Here is a 17,694-nt window from a genome sequence, read left to right on the forward strand (position 1 = left end):
CAAAACCAAAACAAATTTGCCAGAACAGAATTTGTTTACATTTTGCATGTGGATCAGAATGGATGGATTGCACACTAACCACCAGATGGGAGGGGAGGGGGGGTGAGAGGCTCATGTGATAGTTTATGACCAGTGCAGTGAAAGGTTGACGCCAGGTTGCATCAGCACCAGCGTGAAGAAGACAAAAGAAATTGACACAGACACCTTCAATGGAAAATAACCACACGCAGTTGTGAGGTAGAGGTCACACATTGCTAGTGTTTTATTGGGCAGTTATATACGTGCATTAGGTCAAACAAAAATCTGACCATCAGTAATGGCAGCAGGTGGCACAGCCAAACAGACACAGGAGCCCCACGGTTAGAAGTCAAGCCCCTCTCTCCGCCGCGTCCACAACATATCCACTAAATGCTCCGTCTCGTCAGTATTAAAAAGACATTCAGTTACCATGTTGAGAGGAATACATGTTGCCATAAGGACGTAAGCTTCATAAAAGCAAGTAACACAAAACACTCTGTTACAGGTCCAGAGATACATAAACACACAAACACAGAGAAAAGTTCCCTTTTAAAGGATCTCCTGTTACATTTTTAGTAACTGTTTTCAAAAATAACACAATGGTTGATTGCCGATTTAACGCTATCATCTCAGTTACCTGGCAACCATACTGAACCTACATGTGATCTTGCTGCATTTAAGACAGTTAAAGCTCATTAATCTTTATTTTCTTCTCAACTAATACGTAATAAAATATTTAGTCGTTATGATTACGTACACAAAATAATTCATGAATATTTTCCCCCCAGCGGGAGGACTATACTGACAACGGATAAAAGGAAAGTTTAATTAGACTTTCACAATTTAGGAGGAGTTTTAATTGGACTGCCTCTGATTGACGAGGCCTTTGGTCTTAAATGGACTGAAGGAGAAAAAAAATGTTAAAACAAAACAGAGCATCAGCAAAAGAGCTGGAACGAAGATGGGATTGTTTTTTTGCCTCAAAGTGTGATAAGTACACCAAAGGCAAACTCAAATCAGAGCTGCTTTGCTGAAATCAGTCAATCACACAAATCCTTGGCAGCTGCTCCAACAACAGCAGATGAATCACACCAGAGTGAAAATACACTGAGCGTGAAAATATGTCTTTGATGGCCCAAATCAAATAAGTGTTTGTTTGCTGCATGTTTCAGCCTGAAACCACAAAAGATCAAATGGCAGAAACATTTTTTTTTTTGTCTTAAATGATCTATAAAAATACAATCAGGGGATCAAATAATTGATAAATCTCTCTGACGTCTGGATTTAATGAGCCGATACATTTTTAACCAGATACAGAAACAAAGGATTCCTGTACTTTGAGGTGTATAGATTACATAGTATAGAGTAAGTGAAGATCTACTTATTTGAATACATCCTTTACATCAGCGCATTATTGTAAGCAACACTTTGAGTCTTTTGGTCAGGTATGACGTCTGCGCAAAGATTTTTTGTCTTGCATTTATATGCAATTCCTAATACTCTAAGGTTTTGCAATCATACGGTTGACAGTTAATCTCTCCACTTCTGTGGGTACAAGAGCTGCAGTTACACAGTTACAAAAGTTATGTTGTGCAAAACGAAGTCAATCTACAGACCATTTCCCCCTCCCCTAGAAAAATAGTAACCATCTTGTAAACACAAAGGACAAAATACAGATTTGTTTTTGCTTCAAAGTGCACAGACATGAATCATAGCAGGGGAAGGAAAATGGTCATGATCCCTTAACATTTATTATGCCCGGATGTGATTATTGTTCGACAGGCAACAGTAAGTGCTAGTTGGTCATTAAAGCCTTCATCGTCTTTGGAATGGCTACAAGTGTTTGATATCATATTTGTCTTTGTTCATTTGTTGTCTTTTCATAGGACAAAAAAAAAATCAATGTGCATGTTCCTTCCCCTTAGCTATTCGAAATACATAGCAGAGAATCATAACTACTGCGGTTTAGAATTTTTTTTTTTTTTTAATTCCCTTTGGTTAAAGAAACGCTGGCATACACCCATCGCGATTAGCTGTGATTTAACTATTATATTCACAGGTAGCAGAATTTGCCTGCTAGCTATTTTCTCTACATTGCCTCAGGCAAACTGGGTAATACGACGCATTGCCATTCTGCACATATTTCAGTTTTAAAAGACTAAAACGCTAAATAACAACAGCGCTAGTACAGAAAAAACCATTAAAACAATAAATGCATAAATTAGCAATTAGCTGAATGTAGTAACACATCACAATATTGTCATAACTGTATGCCTCCATACTGACTCAAATGCATGGACCTGCAGTGATTCGTCTCGCAGTAATTTACCTCTTTTTAAAACCACATCGGACAAATTAGATCGTCTTCCTTTGGTGGCGTGTTACAAGTGAGATGTAGAGCTGCGAGGACTATACATCCCACACTTACAGATTAATACATGCATTTATAGTTAAATGCAAAGGAGTAGTGCAGTAATGTATGTTAGAGCAACACTGTGGCATGAGAATGACAAAGCAGAGCAGAGATCTTGCAACAACACTGCCAGTCAGCTGTGAAATGGGACTGGAGAGGCTCTCTGGCTGGGGAGTCATCTGGGTCGAGAACCTTTAGGTGCCCTGGAGAGACATCAAGGTTCTCTGAGAACAGTCTACAAGGCAAACAGGGCGTCTTCCGTCCGTTCAGCCTTCTTGTGGGAGCCAGCAGGGGCTCGGGCTGGTTGAGCAGGGTTAGCTCCCGTGGGAGATGCGACGGTGTCTGTAGACTTCGCTCGCTCCTCCAGGAACTTATCAAACTCTGAAATTAATAGATTTTGCTCATGTTCAGTCGCCTGCAAACGTTGTATTGATGAATTAGTGGAGGGGGGGGAATTAATAAAACCTTCTACATGTTTGAGCTAGTGGAACATATGCAATTGTCTGAGTCTGTACCTTCACTGGTCACCCCTTCCTCAGTGGCATCCCCTTTCTATTAAAAAGAAAAAAAGTAAAACGTTAAAATGCACAAGTTTGTAGAAACTATTATTAATGGAAAAGTCTCTTTTTCAAAAGACCGAAATAATCTTTAATATACATTGAGCAACATGATAAGTTGATATACAAAGACGTCATACCACTCGAATGCCTGTCAAGTTCACACAGAGACTGATCGATACAAAGTCGCTCAAGAAAAATCCGGCAGTCAGTCATGCATCCCTCACACACTTTTGGATGCAACAAGAAGCTTTCTCGAGTTCAACTTCACAACCTTCACATGCATATGTAAAGATCATATCATCTCTCTGAACATATTAGTGCCATGTTAGCTGAAGGGGACCAGACCTCACGATAATAAACCATTCTCTATCAGTCATTGGTGGAAATAAGTTGGGTTACGGTGAATGAAAAGAAGTGAAGTTAAAGGAAACTAAACCTTAACGTATTCAGTTATGAGATGGATGGATAAAGTGTGCTATATATATATAAAAAAAAAAAAGTGAGGGTAGGAGAGAAAGAAGCGAAGAAGATATAAATCAAGGTAAAGAAGTCTCACCACGTCAGCACAGAGCCACTCCTCTATGTCATCCATGACAGAGGACTGCGATACAGGGATCTATGGAGCAAAGCCATGGACAAACCAAGGGGCAGCACCAAAGCCACACAAGAGAAACACACCCAACCGAAAACAACAAAAACAAAAAATATATATAACACACAAACACAAATAACAATAGAAATCACCAAAGGCTCAAAAGGGAAGATGATAGAAATGAAACAAATCAAAATGAGAACAAAAACAACTGCCAACACTCAGCCCCTCTCGACTCTGTGCTCTTACTTTTTTTTTACCAAGTGCAACAATCTGCTACTCAGCTGTCTTCTAAGGGAACAGGAGTTTCCAGGTTGTGTATTGTTCTCATTAGTTCTGTAGAGCTGACATGGCGTAACAGCTGCCGGCTAATGTCACACAGCAGTGTTAATCATTCCACATCATTAGTTAATGAGCAAATCGCTAGAACGTGATTAAGAGATTGATTGGACGGGAAAAGCTGAAAGCACAGGGACCGTCGAGGAGCAGGGCAATCCCACAGCATACACAAAAACTTGGGGCACGCACACACCACATAGCCTGAGCGATGCCGCATGGCGTGCAGTGACTGTGATGATGGAGGCCATGTTAGAGTGGATGGTGTACATTTGTGCTTATGTAGGTATTGGGCAACAATCAGGACTGCTGGGAAATGGAAAAAAGATAACTTTTTATCATGGCTAAAAAATATTTTAGCCATGATAAAAAAAAAGTCCAGGAGCAACAGTTAGGGAAATTAGAAAAGTTGCTTGCATGCTTTTTGTTTAAAAAAAGCAGAAAATCCATAAATTTCCTGCTAAATAAGTCTAATCCTCCTCATCCTTTCACTGCCTGTGTAAAGAATCAATTTTGACACTGATCTGATATCAAAGTTGAATAGAGACAACAAAAACCCCTTTCTCCTGAGGCCCTGTAATAAAAACACTTGCGTGGTTTCCTCGTGACGTCACAGTTGACGCAGAGAAGGGACAAATCAAAAGAGAGGCCAAGGCAGTGGGGCAGTGAAAGTCATTCACAGGAAGAAGAAAAAAAATACAATGCATGCAGCTGTGTGAAAAGGGCAGACAGTGTTGTAGAGAAGTGCAAAATAAGATGTGTGTCCCTGTCATGACTCTAAATTACAGTGACAAACGTTTCATTCTTTATACTCAAACATTCAGTCAAAACAGCAACTTAGTTGTTAGACTCTTAACAGATGTTGGATCTAGTGATTTATCTGTTAGTCAATCTATTTGTGTTTTAGAGAGTGAAACATGTGAGGTTGACATTAATAACATTGAATGTGTTATCACAGACCGTTAGAGAACAGCTCACAAATACTCAACACTACACAGCAAACCTTCTCTTATAATTTGGAAGACATGTCATCGGTAGTTTAACAGTAATCCCCTTTGTTGATATGGACTTTGCTGTGTAGTGAAAGTATCTGTACTCCTCCGCTATTTTAGTGTATGACTGTTAGAAGATGGATCTAGCTGATGGATGCTCCTTGGGACCAGTTAAGCGTATTAGTTCATCCATAGAGGATATAGTAATGTGGAAATTATCACAATAATAAGGTCAATAAAATACAACAGAGGTGAGCAATATGCAAAAAGAAAATCAGATATCGCTGTGCGTCATGATTATTCATTTTCTGGAAAAGAAAATCTGTTTTTGACTAATCTGGTGAATGAAATACCAAATGAAGATACTTCATCATGCAAAATTCAGTCCAATCAGTATTACCACAAAACTGTTCAGGTTTCGTGTTTGTACCATTAACTACTGCTTACAACCAATAAACAATAGAGAGAAAAATTAGAACCAGTTGACGACTCCCTATCGTCTCAATGTATTGTCATATTGCCCAACACTAGAGTATAACTGTACTAGATATGGAGTGGGTAGTCTTAAGGGGGGAAACATTGTTATTCCTGGTCATCTTTTGAGTATTCTAGGACAGAGTAGTAAGATGAAACTGAAAATTAAGTGCATGGATGATGATGATGATGCTGGAGGAGGTTGGGGGTGATGTTGGACATGAGGGGAGGTTATTAGGAGGACACACTGAGGATGGAGTCCTCACCATTCCTTGGGTAATAAGCCAGCTGTCTATGGGCAGCTCCTGATCTGCTGGGTTATCATCCCCTTTTACCCTCAGCTGAATCAACAACAGAACAACACCTTACACAAGAGAAGAAAGGTAGCAGGCCCCTAACAACAGCATAGCATACAGTGCAGAGAGAGAGAGACAGAGGAGAGGTCAAATATGTAAGAGAAGATTTTCACTTCAAGAGAAGAAAAAATGAAGAGAAGAAATAAAATGGCGAAAGGTTCATTCCATAAAGATGAAAATGAGGAAAATATATAAATAAAGAAAAATACTGTAGTAGAAACAGGGCACCTGAGGTAACTCAAAAAAGGGATGGTATGTGCAATCACCACTGTTTGTCTGCTTGTGTGTGTCAGTATGTGTTTGATTGTGTCAGCTCAGGTTTCAGAATCTGTGTACCCAGAGATAACCATGCAAATGCATTGCAACGTGTGCACAGACATGGAGACCAACTCGAAAAATATTGAAACTAACACGTGACTTCTGGGTTTGACTTTCTGTGCAAACTGTAAAGGTAGAACAGACACTGGACCATGAAAGAGCTGATATCTATTTTGAAGAGTGCAAAACCCGATTCCATGTCCACTGGTTTAGATATAGAAACTGCATGTTCGGACATTTTGCTCCTATTTTGAGTACCTACTCACATCAATGCTTTTACCTGAATAGCTACATGTAGGATATTTATTTTAGCTAATCAGACCTAGAAAAATCAAGTCACAAACCTAAACCTCTGTTCAAAGTTCAAGTATCACTGCACACAGCACAAAAGTCACTGTAGGACAAACAGTATAACAGACCATGACATGCAAGGAGTGACCGACGCCTAAGGACAGACTGGATCAACGACATGCTTCATTGTACTCACCCCTCCTGCGTTCTGCTGTCTCACATCCAAAGCTGAGGCCAGGCCACCCAGAGCCTGCGGGTCCTCATACTTTACACTGTGCATGAAAACATAAACAAAATAGATAAGATATGGCACTGAAGCAGAAAAATAGAAAATGCCAACGCAAGGTTACATCATAAAAGATTGATCCCACAAGACTTTTCTTAGTTAAACAATAAAAAAAACCTGTCTTCTGTGTCATTTTTTGATGAGGGGAAAATGCCAGATTAAAATCCACCCCCCTTAAAGTATTCAGAGATCATCCTAGGATATACTAACAAAGGAAATAGCTCTCTTTAGGAGATAAGGGGCAGAGTAAGGGACAGTGAGAAAAAAAACATGGATGCCATTACAGTATAAAAGTGCCCACGGGTGTATTTTATTATTAAAAGGTGGCTATGAATAACTATTTAATTGAAATAAATGATACCCTGAATAACATCGTAAGAGGACCTGGGCTGCCCCAGAAGCAAAATGAAATCTTGACCTACTTCTTGCGCTGTTCAGCCAGAGAGCTACTCCTGGTCTGGGCAAACATGTCAAAGTCATCCCGGTTGTGGCTTGGTAGAGACGACAGGGTCCCACTCACGCTGTCCGAACCTACATCTTAAGTGGGATGGTGACAGAAAAAGGAGAAAATGGGGGAAAATTGAGAATTATGAAGAAAGATTTTAAGAAACATAAGAAAAGGGATGAAAAAGCAGATTAATCATCTTCAGGATTACAGACTGGTTTGACCCAACTCTTCAATTCAGCAGAATGTGGCTGTGTCTACTCCACAAAATAAGAATTGCAATATATCTCAGCTTTAACCAGAGTTCTCAAGTCTGCAAAGATTTCCAGGAGACCATCAGAGGTGCAAGCAGTTAGTTATGTTGCTCGGCTTATTTCCCATTAGCAACCAGATTATGAGCCTTTTTATACTCTGCTGCTTCTCCTTTGGCAAATCTGCAGAGACTCCGGAGGAGGGAATGGATGTTACACCTCTAATGAGAGTAGGTGTAAACGACAGTTGTATGTGCAGGTTAGCAACCTTTTTTTCCCATGTACAATTTTCCTACCCACTGGAACTTAATATCATTCTGTTCTTACCTAGGCCAGCTAGTGTGGTGGACAGCGATGCTGTAGTGGGGTTATGGGCTGGGGAGGCAGTGGCCCCTGCAGTGGAGCGCGGTGGAGGGCTGGATGTGTTCCTGGGCGTGACCACAGCAGGGGAGCCTGGGCCCAGGTCTATCAGGTTGTCCTCTGTGGCCTCATTCAACATCTGGGAGGGGAAGAGGGGGAGAGAAAGGTGACTGTCAGCAATACTGAATGGGTGCATGAAGTACTTATGAGCTTTTACAAAGGTTCTGGCAGCAAATAGAGAGTTGGAAGTATACGAGTTTGTTGCAGAGGAAAAAATTTAAAGCTACTAAAATGCTACAGGATTGACAATTTACACAATCTAGGAAAACACTGTGGGTCAGTAGCTGTGGAGTGGAGGCTAGACACAGGAACAACACAGGGGGTGAATAAACAGTGTGCAAGGCTTCAGATGTGAAAGACAGAAGGCAAGAAGGAGGACACTGCACATTATCTAGTTTCACAGTGCTACTGATGTTGACACATCGTATGGGTCTAAGCATTTGCTCCATACAACAGACGTGTTAACATTCATCACTGTTCATCCCCGCTCTCTGGCTTGGATTGAACACGGTGCTGGTGTGATACTTGCCTCCATCAGCTGGCCACAACACAAACAGACAGAGCACACAGAAAGATCAACGGAACGCAAACACAAACAGCTATGTGGGATGTAGTGTGAGGTGCTTCAGTCCTCTAGGCAAATCGCTGATACTGCCAAATGTACACTTTAAATAGCAGATTGGAACATGTTCCTATTTTGCAAAGCAAAAATTGCATGTATATGCTATTATAATATAAGCAAATAGTAATTATGAATTCAGATACTGACACGGTAAAATAAACACAACAAATGGCTATGTGAACTCCTTTATGATGGAAACTTCTCTCATAGCAACCGGAATGTGAGACAAAGTGCCACAGACGATGTAGCTGCATCAAAATGTTTCTGAAAACATGCTAAAAGCAATCACAACAGAGTCTTTGCACGTGGAGATGCGATTGATGGTACTTACCCCGTTGTTCTGTGCGGCTCTACCCGACCTGTATCTCTCATACCTGTGAACAGCACAGAACCTTTGAGTGTTTTATCACATCCTTTGTGGGCTTCAAATGTTTACGCATCTCTCATCTTCAGAAACTTCATGAAAGAGACATCTAAGCAGTTTGAAGCCAGATTTATATATTTATTTTAATGAGTTGCACAGTGCTTCAAAGTAGATGTCTAACTCCAAAATATCAAATTAAAAAACATTGATATGCTGAGGTATAATCACACAGCGTCATCTTTAAATTCAAGGTTTGAGATGCTGTTTGACCACCAACAATTATTTATTGATTAAATTCATCAGCCTAAGTCTTGGTCTTAGGGCCAGTAAAAATATCAAGCCTAACTGGTTTCTTACCAAACATCACAACACAAAGTTCTAATGAGTTACATAAAATAACTCAACAATCAAAGCACCGTGAGAAAAAAAATCATGTCTTTTCTGTCCCTGATTTGCAAAAGGAACTAATTCCGATTTGTTCTGTTGACTTTACCTCTCATAGCGGAGGAAAATGTTGTTGAGGTCGTCGTTGACGTGGAGGAGCTCCTCGGTCACTTCCTCATTAGAGACACGCGAAATCAGCTCGACCACCCTCTGCTGCATGGCCCTGCAGGTCCTGTTCAGCTCCTTGATAGATTGGCACAACATCAACAGATCAATCAATACATTAACTGACAAATCAATAGATCAAAACAGAAGCAAAGGGAGAAAGAGAGCTGTAGAGAGGGGAGTCAGACACACACACAAATAAGCAATTGTATATTGACTAATGACTCAACCATGTACATTTTCTTGTCAAACAGATGCACTATTATACGGCTCCATTTCGACACAATGGGTGGAGAGCTTTGTCCGAAATGGGGAAATTCACTTCACAGTAAATGTCTTTTACAGGACATTCAGTGTTGAGCAAGTCAGAAATATTTGCTCGGAACAAAAGATCGACTGGGAACAAAAGAACGCAAATCTAAGTCAGAAAAGTTTCCACATAACAACTACAACTTGCACGGGTTCCTCAGCACAAAGCCAGAGCCTTGCAGCTGACACAAATACCAGAGTGGATTTGGTCTCAACAGATTAAACTCTCCAGGACTTTCTATACCACTGGTTAATTGCCATTTCTAAGAATTGTACCGCAGCCAACTGACTCTTGAGAAGTTGAGGGGGAGTTGAGCCTTTCTTCTGAAAACTAAAGACAACACTCCCCCTAGTGGCAAAATGTTTCATCTGACATGCAGTGTTGGAAAGCGTTTTGCTCTCTCAGTCATACGCACGATACCTTTTACAATGTGAGGGAATTCGTTTAACAACTTATTTCTGTTAGAATATGACTATTATTGTGACCTCTTGCCAGATAATCTCATACAAAGAACAAAAAAATGCTCTGAATTATCTTACTTTGATTTGTTTTGATGATTTAAGCAACTTTAAAAGCACATTAAACATAAAAAAAATCATGTCCATTACTATAATGAAAAGTCATAGTAATGAGTGAAGAAGCTGCATGTGTGTGGTTAAGCTGGACCTCATATTGTATTGATCTAACCTGCAGCAGCTCCAGGTCAGAGGCACCTTCCTGGCCAGGAATCATCTCTGTCAGCATCTCTGACATGACTTTGATGTTTCCTCTCACTACGTCCAACTCACTGCGCAGCCGGGCAATCTGAAAGCACAGAGGGTCAAAGGTCACTTTGGACTTGTCCAGTGTCGGCAGTGCAGCAGATGTTCTTGAAGGCAGTAGACTGAGTGGTTGTGAAAGCTTGTAATCTGCTTTAAATCATGCACTTGATTACCGAAATCTGGATTAAGATTTACAGACTGACAGGCCATATAAATAAATGAAGCTGACTTCACTTTAGTGGCAGCAATTACAGTACGTTAAAGGTCCCTTGTCGAAGCCTGTCACCTGTTCAGCTGTTGCTGTGATGGGACCGGCCACGTTGGAGACCTGTGGGACAGGAACAGGGGTCGGGGCAGGTTTCAGAGCCGCGGCAGCAGTGGGTGTAGGGGCTAGGTACTTGATCATTGCTGGGTCAACCTCAGGGGTACCCTGGAGGAAGAAAATAATAACCTGTTAGAATATTACTGTGTGAGTATACATTTATACGTTTGTGCAGTCTGTGGTTTTCTCTATTCTCACCCTCTGTGGCGTGTGAATTGGAGACAATGCGTCTAGGTCTGCCATTGGGAATTCAATGCCTTTCCTCTTCAGCTCCTCATAAATATGAACCACCCCAGTAAGATCAGGGCTACTCCTGAAGGCATCAGCCCAGGCCTGCAGCAACACACAGGAAAAAAACACACACATACATTAAAAAGTGCAATTAAAATAAAGGATTAAATAGTTATTTTATCATTTTATATCACAGTGTAAGTAAAAGAGTTTTTTGTTACTGTCCTGTGAGAAAATAAATCAATGGTCAAGGATCTTTTGCATCCTCCCGGACATTGTACACTCACGGACGGTGTAAACAGACAAAGAAGAGTGGCTAAAAGAGGTGTGTCCCTTTGGTTACCCTCCAACAAATCCTTATAAATATTTAGAAGACAGCAGGAATAGAAAGAGTGAACACCACCTGCTGGCTGAACAGATCTCAGGTAAGTGGATAGCAGCACTAAGGGCTGCAGTCAGAACACCTGGGAGGTGGCGCATACAGTGACCACCTGGCTTCTAAGCACTAAGAGCAGCAGAAACAGAGAGAGCTCCATACCTGTATGAGCGACAGCACTTTGTCTTGTACGATCGTTGGAGGATTGGTTTTGGGAGAGATGATTTTGACCAAAACGCCATCAATGAAATCTCTGTTTGCGACCTGGGCATGAAACCTGTGGCCGCAATTCTTCACACATGTTTCCAATACCTGCAGAGAGGGAGATGAAACAGAGATAGAAACCTGACAGAATTAAAAAAAAACCTGCAAAGGATGAAAGTTTGTCTGTGTGAGGCAGCGGAGAACAGGAAGGACTGTTCATAAAAGGTCTCAGTCAGGATGCTTTCATCACTCAGGGGGGCTTTTAGCTAGCAGAGCTATCAAAGACATGGGGGGGTTGAGAACTGAGAACACACCTCAAAAAGCACGGCTGCTATAAAAGAAAATGAAAGACGAGCAATGTCAGACGGATAAAAACATCCCGACGGTGACTGGGAGAAGAGACACAGAAGGATAAAATGACCAAGAACACAAGATCAGGTGAGGCCAGGTTTAATGCAGGGTGCAATCTTTTAATGTGGCAGACACACACAATCACACACTGCCAAGCTACAACAGCAGCCTCCTGAGAATCAAACGATGGCAAAATGCCCCAAGACTCACTTTTTACGAAACAATGCCAACTGATATGTCGTCTTACCGTTAGCGCCAGCATGACTTCTCTGTAGTTCTTGTTGCCGCTGAGTCTCTTCTTCAGTGCCCGCATAGCATCTTTTGGCCTAGAGGGACACGGCAGAGAGTGGGCATAACATCTTTGTCTTTGCTGGAATAAATTATTTTTCTGTGCCATAAGAACACGTGCCAGTCGCTCTGTCTGTGTTACTGCTTGACTAAGAACGAGAGGTATCGTCGCCCCATCTGTTTCTCCTTTCTTCGTTCTGCGTGACCATGGTTCTCCCAAGGCAGGATCAAAGCTGTCCATGCATGAAGAGCCCAGGTTGGCTTTCTGCCTCAAACTGTTCATCTCTTCACTGCAGATCAGACCAAATACTAAGCTTCTTGTACGTTTACTGAGTTTAAGTTTCTATCTGTCTTCTGTCTATGCATAAGTGATAGAGCATAAAATGTAAGTTACTGTACATAAAGCATCCTTGGACGGTACCCTGCAAGGGTCAGTATGTGATAAGACAGGGGTTCCCAAACTTTTCAGCCCATGACTCCTAAAATAACCATGCCAGAGACTTGGGAACTAAAAGAAACTTGAAATATTGTACTTTTTAAAATCACAGTAGAATGAATTTTCAGTTGCAGAACCTCAAGTCCAGCTCGGGAGCCAGGCAGACGATGTCTAACCTGCTAAACATCTTTAAGACAAGAAGTTCTGTGTTCTGTGAAGCTGAACTCCCTCCCTCTCTCTCTCTTTTTCTGTGTCGCTGCGTGTGTGTCATTGAGTGTGACAGAGAGGGCCCCACGTCGCATGCCAACACAATGAGTGTGTGTAGGCATGAAGAATGTGAAAAGCACAAGGAAAAAGTGCTGAGGGGAAAATGGGAAAACGTATATTCCAAAAAAGGCATTTTAAATATTCATCAGACTATACAGGTGGCTATTTAATTTGCCCACCTGTATCTTACTGATGATTAAAATCTTTCTCTCCCACTAAACACAAGTTGGTTTATTGGTGTTACGGAAAAAAGTCACGAAAGTAGAACTCCGTATTTTACTGTACATTGAGCAATTGCAGCCTGATCAAAAATTATTTGCAACATTTATATTCATATAATTATGTTTAAAGCTTGAATTCAATTGCTTATTAAAATAAAAAAAGAATTGTGTCTAAATAAAATTGATCATGATGTACTGATAATGAATTATTTGTAGAAGCTCTCATAAACCATCGTAGGCTGGGCATCTTTCAGTGTAGGAGGCTGGAATAAGAATTTCATTCATTCAGTCGGAGACACCTCAGGAAAACAATAGGCTTTCTGTCGTGTGGGAGGAGCTCACCCTTCTTCTGTCTCATTTATGATATCACAGATTTCCATGTTGAGGGTCCAGTCCTCATTCTGCAGGCCTCCATCTGTGGCCCTCTCTGGAGGAAAACACAAACAGTTCAACCAGAATATCATTAACATTTGGATTCATTTGCAGCTCCACTGAAGCTATTTTCAGATACCAAGATAATGTTTTTATGTGACTTTAATACTGATGCTAAGGCAGAGGAAGCCGCCGACTGTGTTTGTCACTGAAGAAAACTTAAGCTTTGAAACCCGATCCACTGTTTGCAAACTGCCAGCTGTCTCACTAGCGAGCATGATGCTGCATTTCAGTCAGGCTCAGTTGTCGCCTGTGCTAAGTCGATGAACACTAATTGAAGCAGCGTCTGGTTTACATAAGGTTGAGAGTAAAACCTTTTGTGTAAGCAAGTCAGCGTGTAGTGACAGCTTTCTGTGCTTTTAGTCTCTCTAACCAAACTATTCTAACTTTGGCAGATAACACCCTGTGTGGGATCCCAATCCATTGCACTTAATAATGGCATATTCATATAGTTGAATATTTTTATATTATTGGGAAAACAGCTTGTGCACATGCCTCTTCATTAATGTTTAGTGGTGTGACGGCTCTGTGAACTCTGAACTGACTCTGACCTGTAAGAACGCAGCCGGTCACTGATGACAACTGCTTTAGCTGAAGGACGGACGATTTTTCACTGAGGGAAATTTGACAAAATGATAGTTAACTAAATATAATAAATAATAATTACTTCTTTAACATGTTTTATAACTTTGTAGTAAAAGCCTGCAAACATTTTAGGGAAAGTGAAGTTTATTGCGTCTGTTTAGTCGGTCAACTGATATAACAGATGAAAAACAGCAGCCACAGAGACCTGCTCCCCCTTTCACACTCCACCCTACAATTTAATAGCATTTTGGTGAGTAATAATGTGATCCAGACTGCGGGAAGCTACAGTGATGAACTGGCGCTGCAGTCATCAACGCATTCCTCGCTCCATCTCCTCCTTCCTCTCCTTTCCCCTGAATCCATCCATCATGTCTGTGAATGCTGCTATCTTTCAGGATAGCAGTCACTTGGGGTGAGATTTTCAGTAAAACAAAAAAGAAGCTGAAGCGAGCTGTGACTGACTTCCTGTGGCTGTCAGTCAATAGATTCTCATTAGAGGATTCCTGAGCTTGGACAGGAGGAGCTCCTCTCTCTGAAGCCCAGGGGCCCTGATCAGGCTGTCATGCCCAGACCAGGAGCCTCTCACTGGGCTGTGTTGCCTTCCGTTTGGGACGCTCAAAGTTGGACAAGTCTGATAGCCGTGACTTATTCATGCTCTAACCCCCCCCTCTAATCATCTTGTCAGAGACAGGGCAACAACAGAGAGACCGGCATAAATAGAGTGAAAATTAAGTGCACTTCAGCATGAGTAGCACTCTGAGTCTTGGTGTTTGGCTATACACAACATATATAAACGTGAGTTTGGAAGAATTAACCAGCCACTACCACTAAAATACCCCATGTAATCCCCTCAAGTGGATTGTCAGGTCGAGGAAGGGTAGAGTATGGGTGGCAGAGAAGGAAAAATATCTGATCTCTCCATGTGGAACGAGCTACGACGACCCTGAACAATCAGAGCCTTGCTAATGAAGTTATATGCCTGCTGAGTGCTTTCAGTCGTGGTGTTGTGTCAATCCCCCGAGTTCTGGGAATCTACAACACACCAGTGAAGCCAGTCGATCACATGGCTTTAACCAGTGGCAGGCTGTGCCATGCACTGCCAACAAAGCTACAAATCCCCGTCCCTGTCTGGCACCATCTCTCCATCTTTTATCCTTTAAGACTTTTCCTTACAACAACAGTTTTCACTTGTCCTCATCTTTTCTCTTTACATTATTTGTTTGATTTTTATTGTACAGAGCTCAAGATTAGTAGCAGTTTCACACCACATGCTTGCCAAAAGTTGGCTCTTCCAGACATGCATTACTTCAGCTCTCTGTAATAACAGCCCCTAACCTCTATGTTTACAGCCATAGTGCCTTGACTATTCTGCTGCATCATGAAGATGAGAGAAAACATAAAAGAGAAACTTATTGAATCTCCCCTCCCCTACATCATTCACTACCTCTAACCCCTTCTCTGTCTCTGAATAAAACCCAGTGCATCCCCCATCAGTTGCTCTGTGTCTCCTCTGCCTGTCTCTCTCTCTTTAATCAAAACAGGTAAGATCCCTCGCCCTGCTGCCTTAACAGCCAAACAGACAGCAGGGTGTAGAAGTGTGCACAGTGCAGCAACTCAACCAAAAAGATCAGGAGATACCTGGCATCTCTGACAAGTTGGAAAATCCAAAATGTACTGCAAACAGCCCACTGCCTGACCCAGAACAACTGTGAGTAAAATGCCAGAGACGATGCTCAAAGTTGGTGCCTGAGGGCCGTCTTGGACGACATGGCACACAGCAGGTGGTCACCCAGGCGCTCTACGTCTAGAAGAGTTCTTTCTGACAAAGTTGCATCAATGAGTAAAGTAAAGTTCTGCATGGTCATCTACTTTCTATCTTAAGAAAGTGAAAAAAAAAAGTTTGAGAAAGTCTGTGCCTCTACACAGATGTGCGCTATTTATAAAAGAGCAGCTTGCTCTATGACAGCCGGGGAAAAAAAGAATAAACAAACAAATGCTTCTGTGACGGCTGTTTACAGCTGCATGTACTTAAACAGAAAAATCTGCAGATGGAGAAATTGATGTTTGGTTCACATCTGTTTTGCAGGAGTTTAAATATTTCTAAAAAAAAGAAAAGGAAAGGAAATGCCTGTGGAATGTAGGGCTAGGAGTATAATAATAAATGTCATACTATTATTTATTTTATGTTTAAAGACTTGTTTTGCTCCTGAGTTAAGGTTGTGGTTTTGATCTCTTCTTTAAAAGGCAAATATATGATAAACAACATCTGAAGTCAATCAATTATGTGTTATACCTCCTCACTGTGCACATAGATCAACATTGTATCGATATATATTGAACCTTTGTTATATTGCTATCGATGAAAATGATATTGCCATAATTATTTACATTGTTTTGTTACCCAGCCCTAGTTGAAGGTTTACACTACTTCTTAAACACTGGCACCAGAAATGAGAGTTTGTAAACACAGAGGATAAAGGCTATTAGAGGCAAGTCAATGTCAGAGATGATCTAACAGACCCCAAGATGGAGGATCCTCTTTACAGAAACACTGAACCTCACAGGATTTCATTAAACTGAGGAAGAAACAAAAGCAAAGTGAGGGAGAGGAGTACCAGACGACACTTTCACATTAACTTCTGTAGCTCATTCAGTAGGTGCCAGTAATCACTTAGTGTAAGTTTAATTTGTCATAATGCAAGTTAACATGGAGTCAACGGTACAGTGAAGGGTGTTGGACAAGAAGAAACCGGTCAGCTCAGCAGTGCGATAGCTGAATTAAAACAAAAGCAAGGTGGATGGAGCTGACTATAAAAAGGTAAAATATAATACAAACACACAACTAAGGCTGTATCCATTCAAAGGTGCAGTGGGACATTCGTTGCAAATGAAGTAACGACTTTAACTGTGTGGAGTGTGTGTGTGAATATAAGTTATTGCACATGTGTGTGTATAATTCACATTTTTCCAAATAAACATTTCAAATCCTCACAACTGTGCAGCACCGGCCTCACAAACGCTCCCTAAGTTGTGGAGGTTAGCAGGCTAGCATTAGCTAGAGGCTCAACCCGAGCAGATGACGTTTGCTGCGATGAGGCTACCGGCTAGCTCGCGGTTAAACCGTGAATAAACCCCGGTTGAAAACAACACCTAATGTAAACCCAGGTTTAAAGTCTGTGCCGTGGAGGAAGTCTCACGTCTCCAGCTGAATGACCGGGAGGCTCACGTACCTACACACTGACCCACGGGAGTGCTGAACGGGTTCCCGAGTAAAAACTCCATCTTGACAACAAACAATCCGCTCAGGACCCGGAGTGACGGAGGCTGAGGCCCGGAGGAGTCCCGCCCACAGGGAATCCCTATTGGTCGACGGGTCCGGAGAGCTCTTCACGTATGGCTACAATTGATGTCAGTCATGTTTGGCAACTGAAGCTGCGTTCAAGACATATTCTTAGACATGTTAATATCCGTTGTGCTTGATGGCGAAAAATACATTTGTGGGTATATATGTATAAAGAAATACATGTTTCACTTTAACAAAATATATACTTGACCAAAGAGAAAAACGGTGCACGAAATCTTAGTTTATTAGTCGCTAACATATGTGTTGTTATGACATATTC

The 17,694-nt window shown here is 41.4% G+C and overlaps 1 protein-coding gene across 6 annotated transcripts; it reads right to left on the reverse strand.

Moving 5' to 3' along the window:
• Positions 1-238: 238 nt before the first annotated feature.
• Positions 239-17,441, reverse strand: LOC118123407 (TOM1-like protein 2). Of its 6 annotated transcripts, XM_035180776.2 has the most exons (17): positions 17,302-17,441; positions 13,397-13,481; positions 12,090-12,168; positions 11,450-11,599; positions 10,879-11,013; positions 10,645-10,788; positions 10,285-10,401; positions 9,232-9,365; positions 8,706-8,748; positions 8,282-8,290; positions 7,660-7,831; positions 7,059-7,173; positions 6,547-6,622; positions 5,652-5,726; positions 3,548-3,607; positions 2,947-2,983; positions 239-2,812 (listed from the first exon to the last, which is right to left on the reverse strand). In XM_035180776.2, exons 1-17 carry the CDS (start codon positions 17,351-17,353, stop codon positions 2,667-2,669), a joined length of 1,629 nt encoding a protein of 542 aa, XP_035036667.1. In that variant the 5' UTR covers positions 17,354-17,441; the 3' UTR covers positions 239-2,666. The 6 variants fall into 6 exon arrangements, with proteins under 6 accessions (XP_035036667.1, XP_035036668.1, XP_035036669.1 ...); XM_035180777.2 differs by lacking the exon at positions 8,282-8,290; XM_035180778.2 differs by lacking the exon at positions 5,652-5,726.
• Between the last annotated feature and the right edge of the window lie 253 nt (positions 17,442-17,694).

This window comes from Hippoglossus stenolepis, chromosome 16 (assembly GCF_022539355.2).
Source record: "Hippoglossus stenolepis isolate QCI-W04-F060 chromosome 16, HSTE1.2, whole genome shotgun sequence".
In the NCBI taxonomy this organism is placed as follows: domain Eukaryota; kingdom Metazoa; phylum Chordata; class Actinopteri; order Pleuronectiformes; family Pleuronectidae; genus Hippoglossus; species Hippoglossus stenolepis.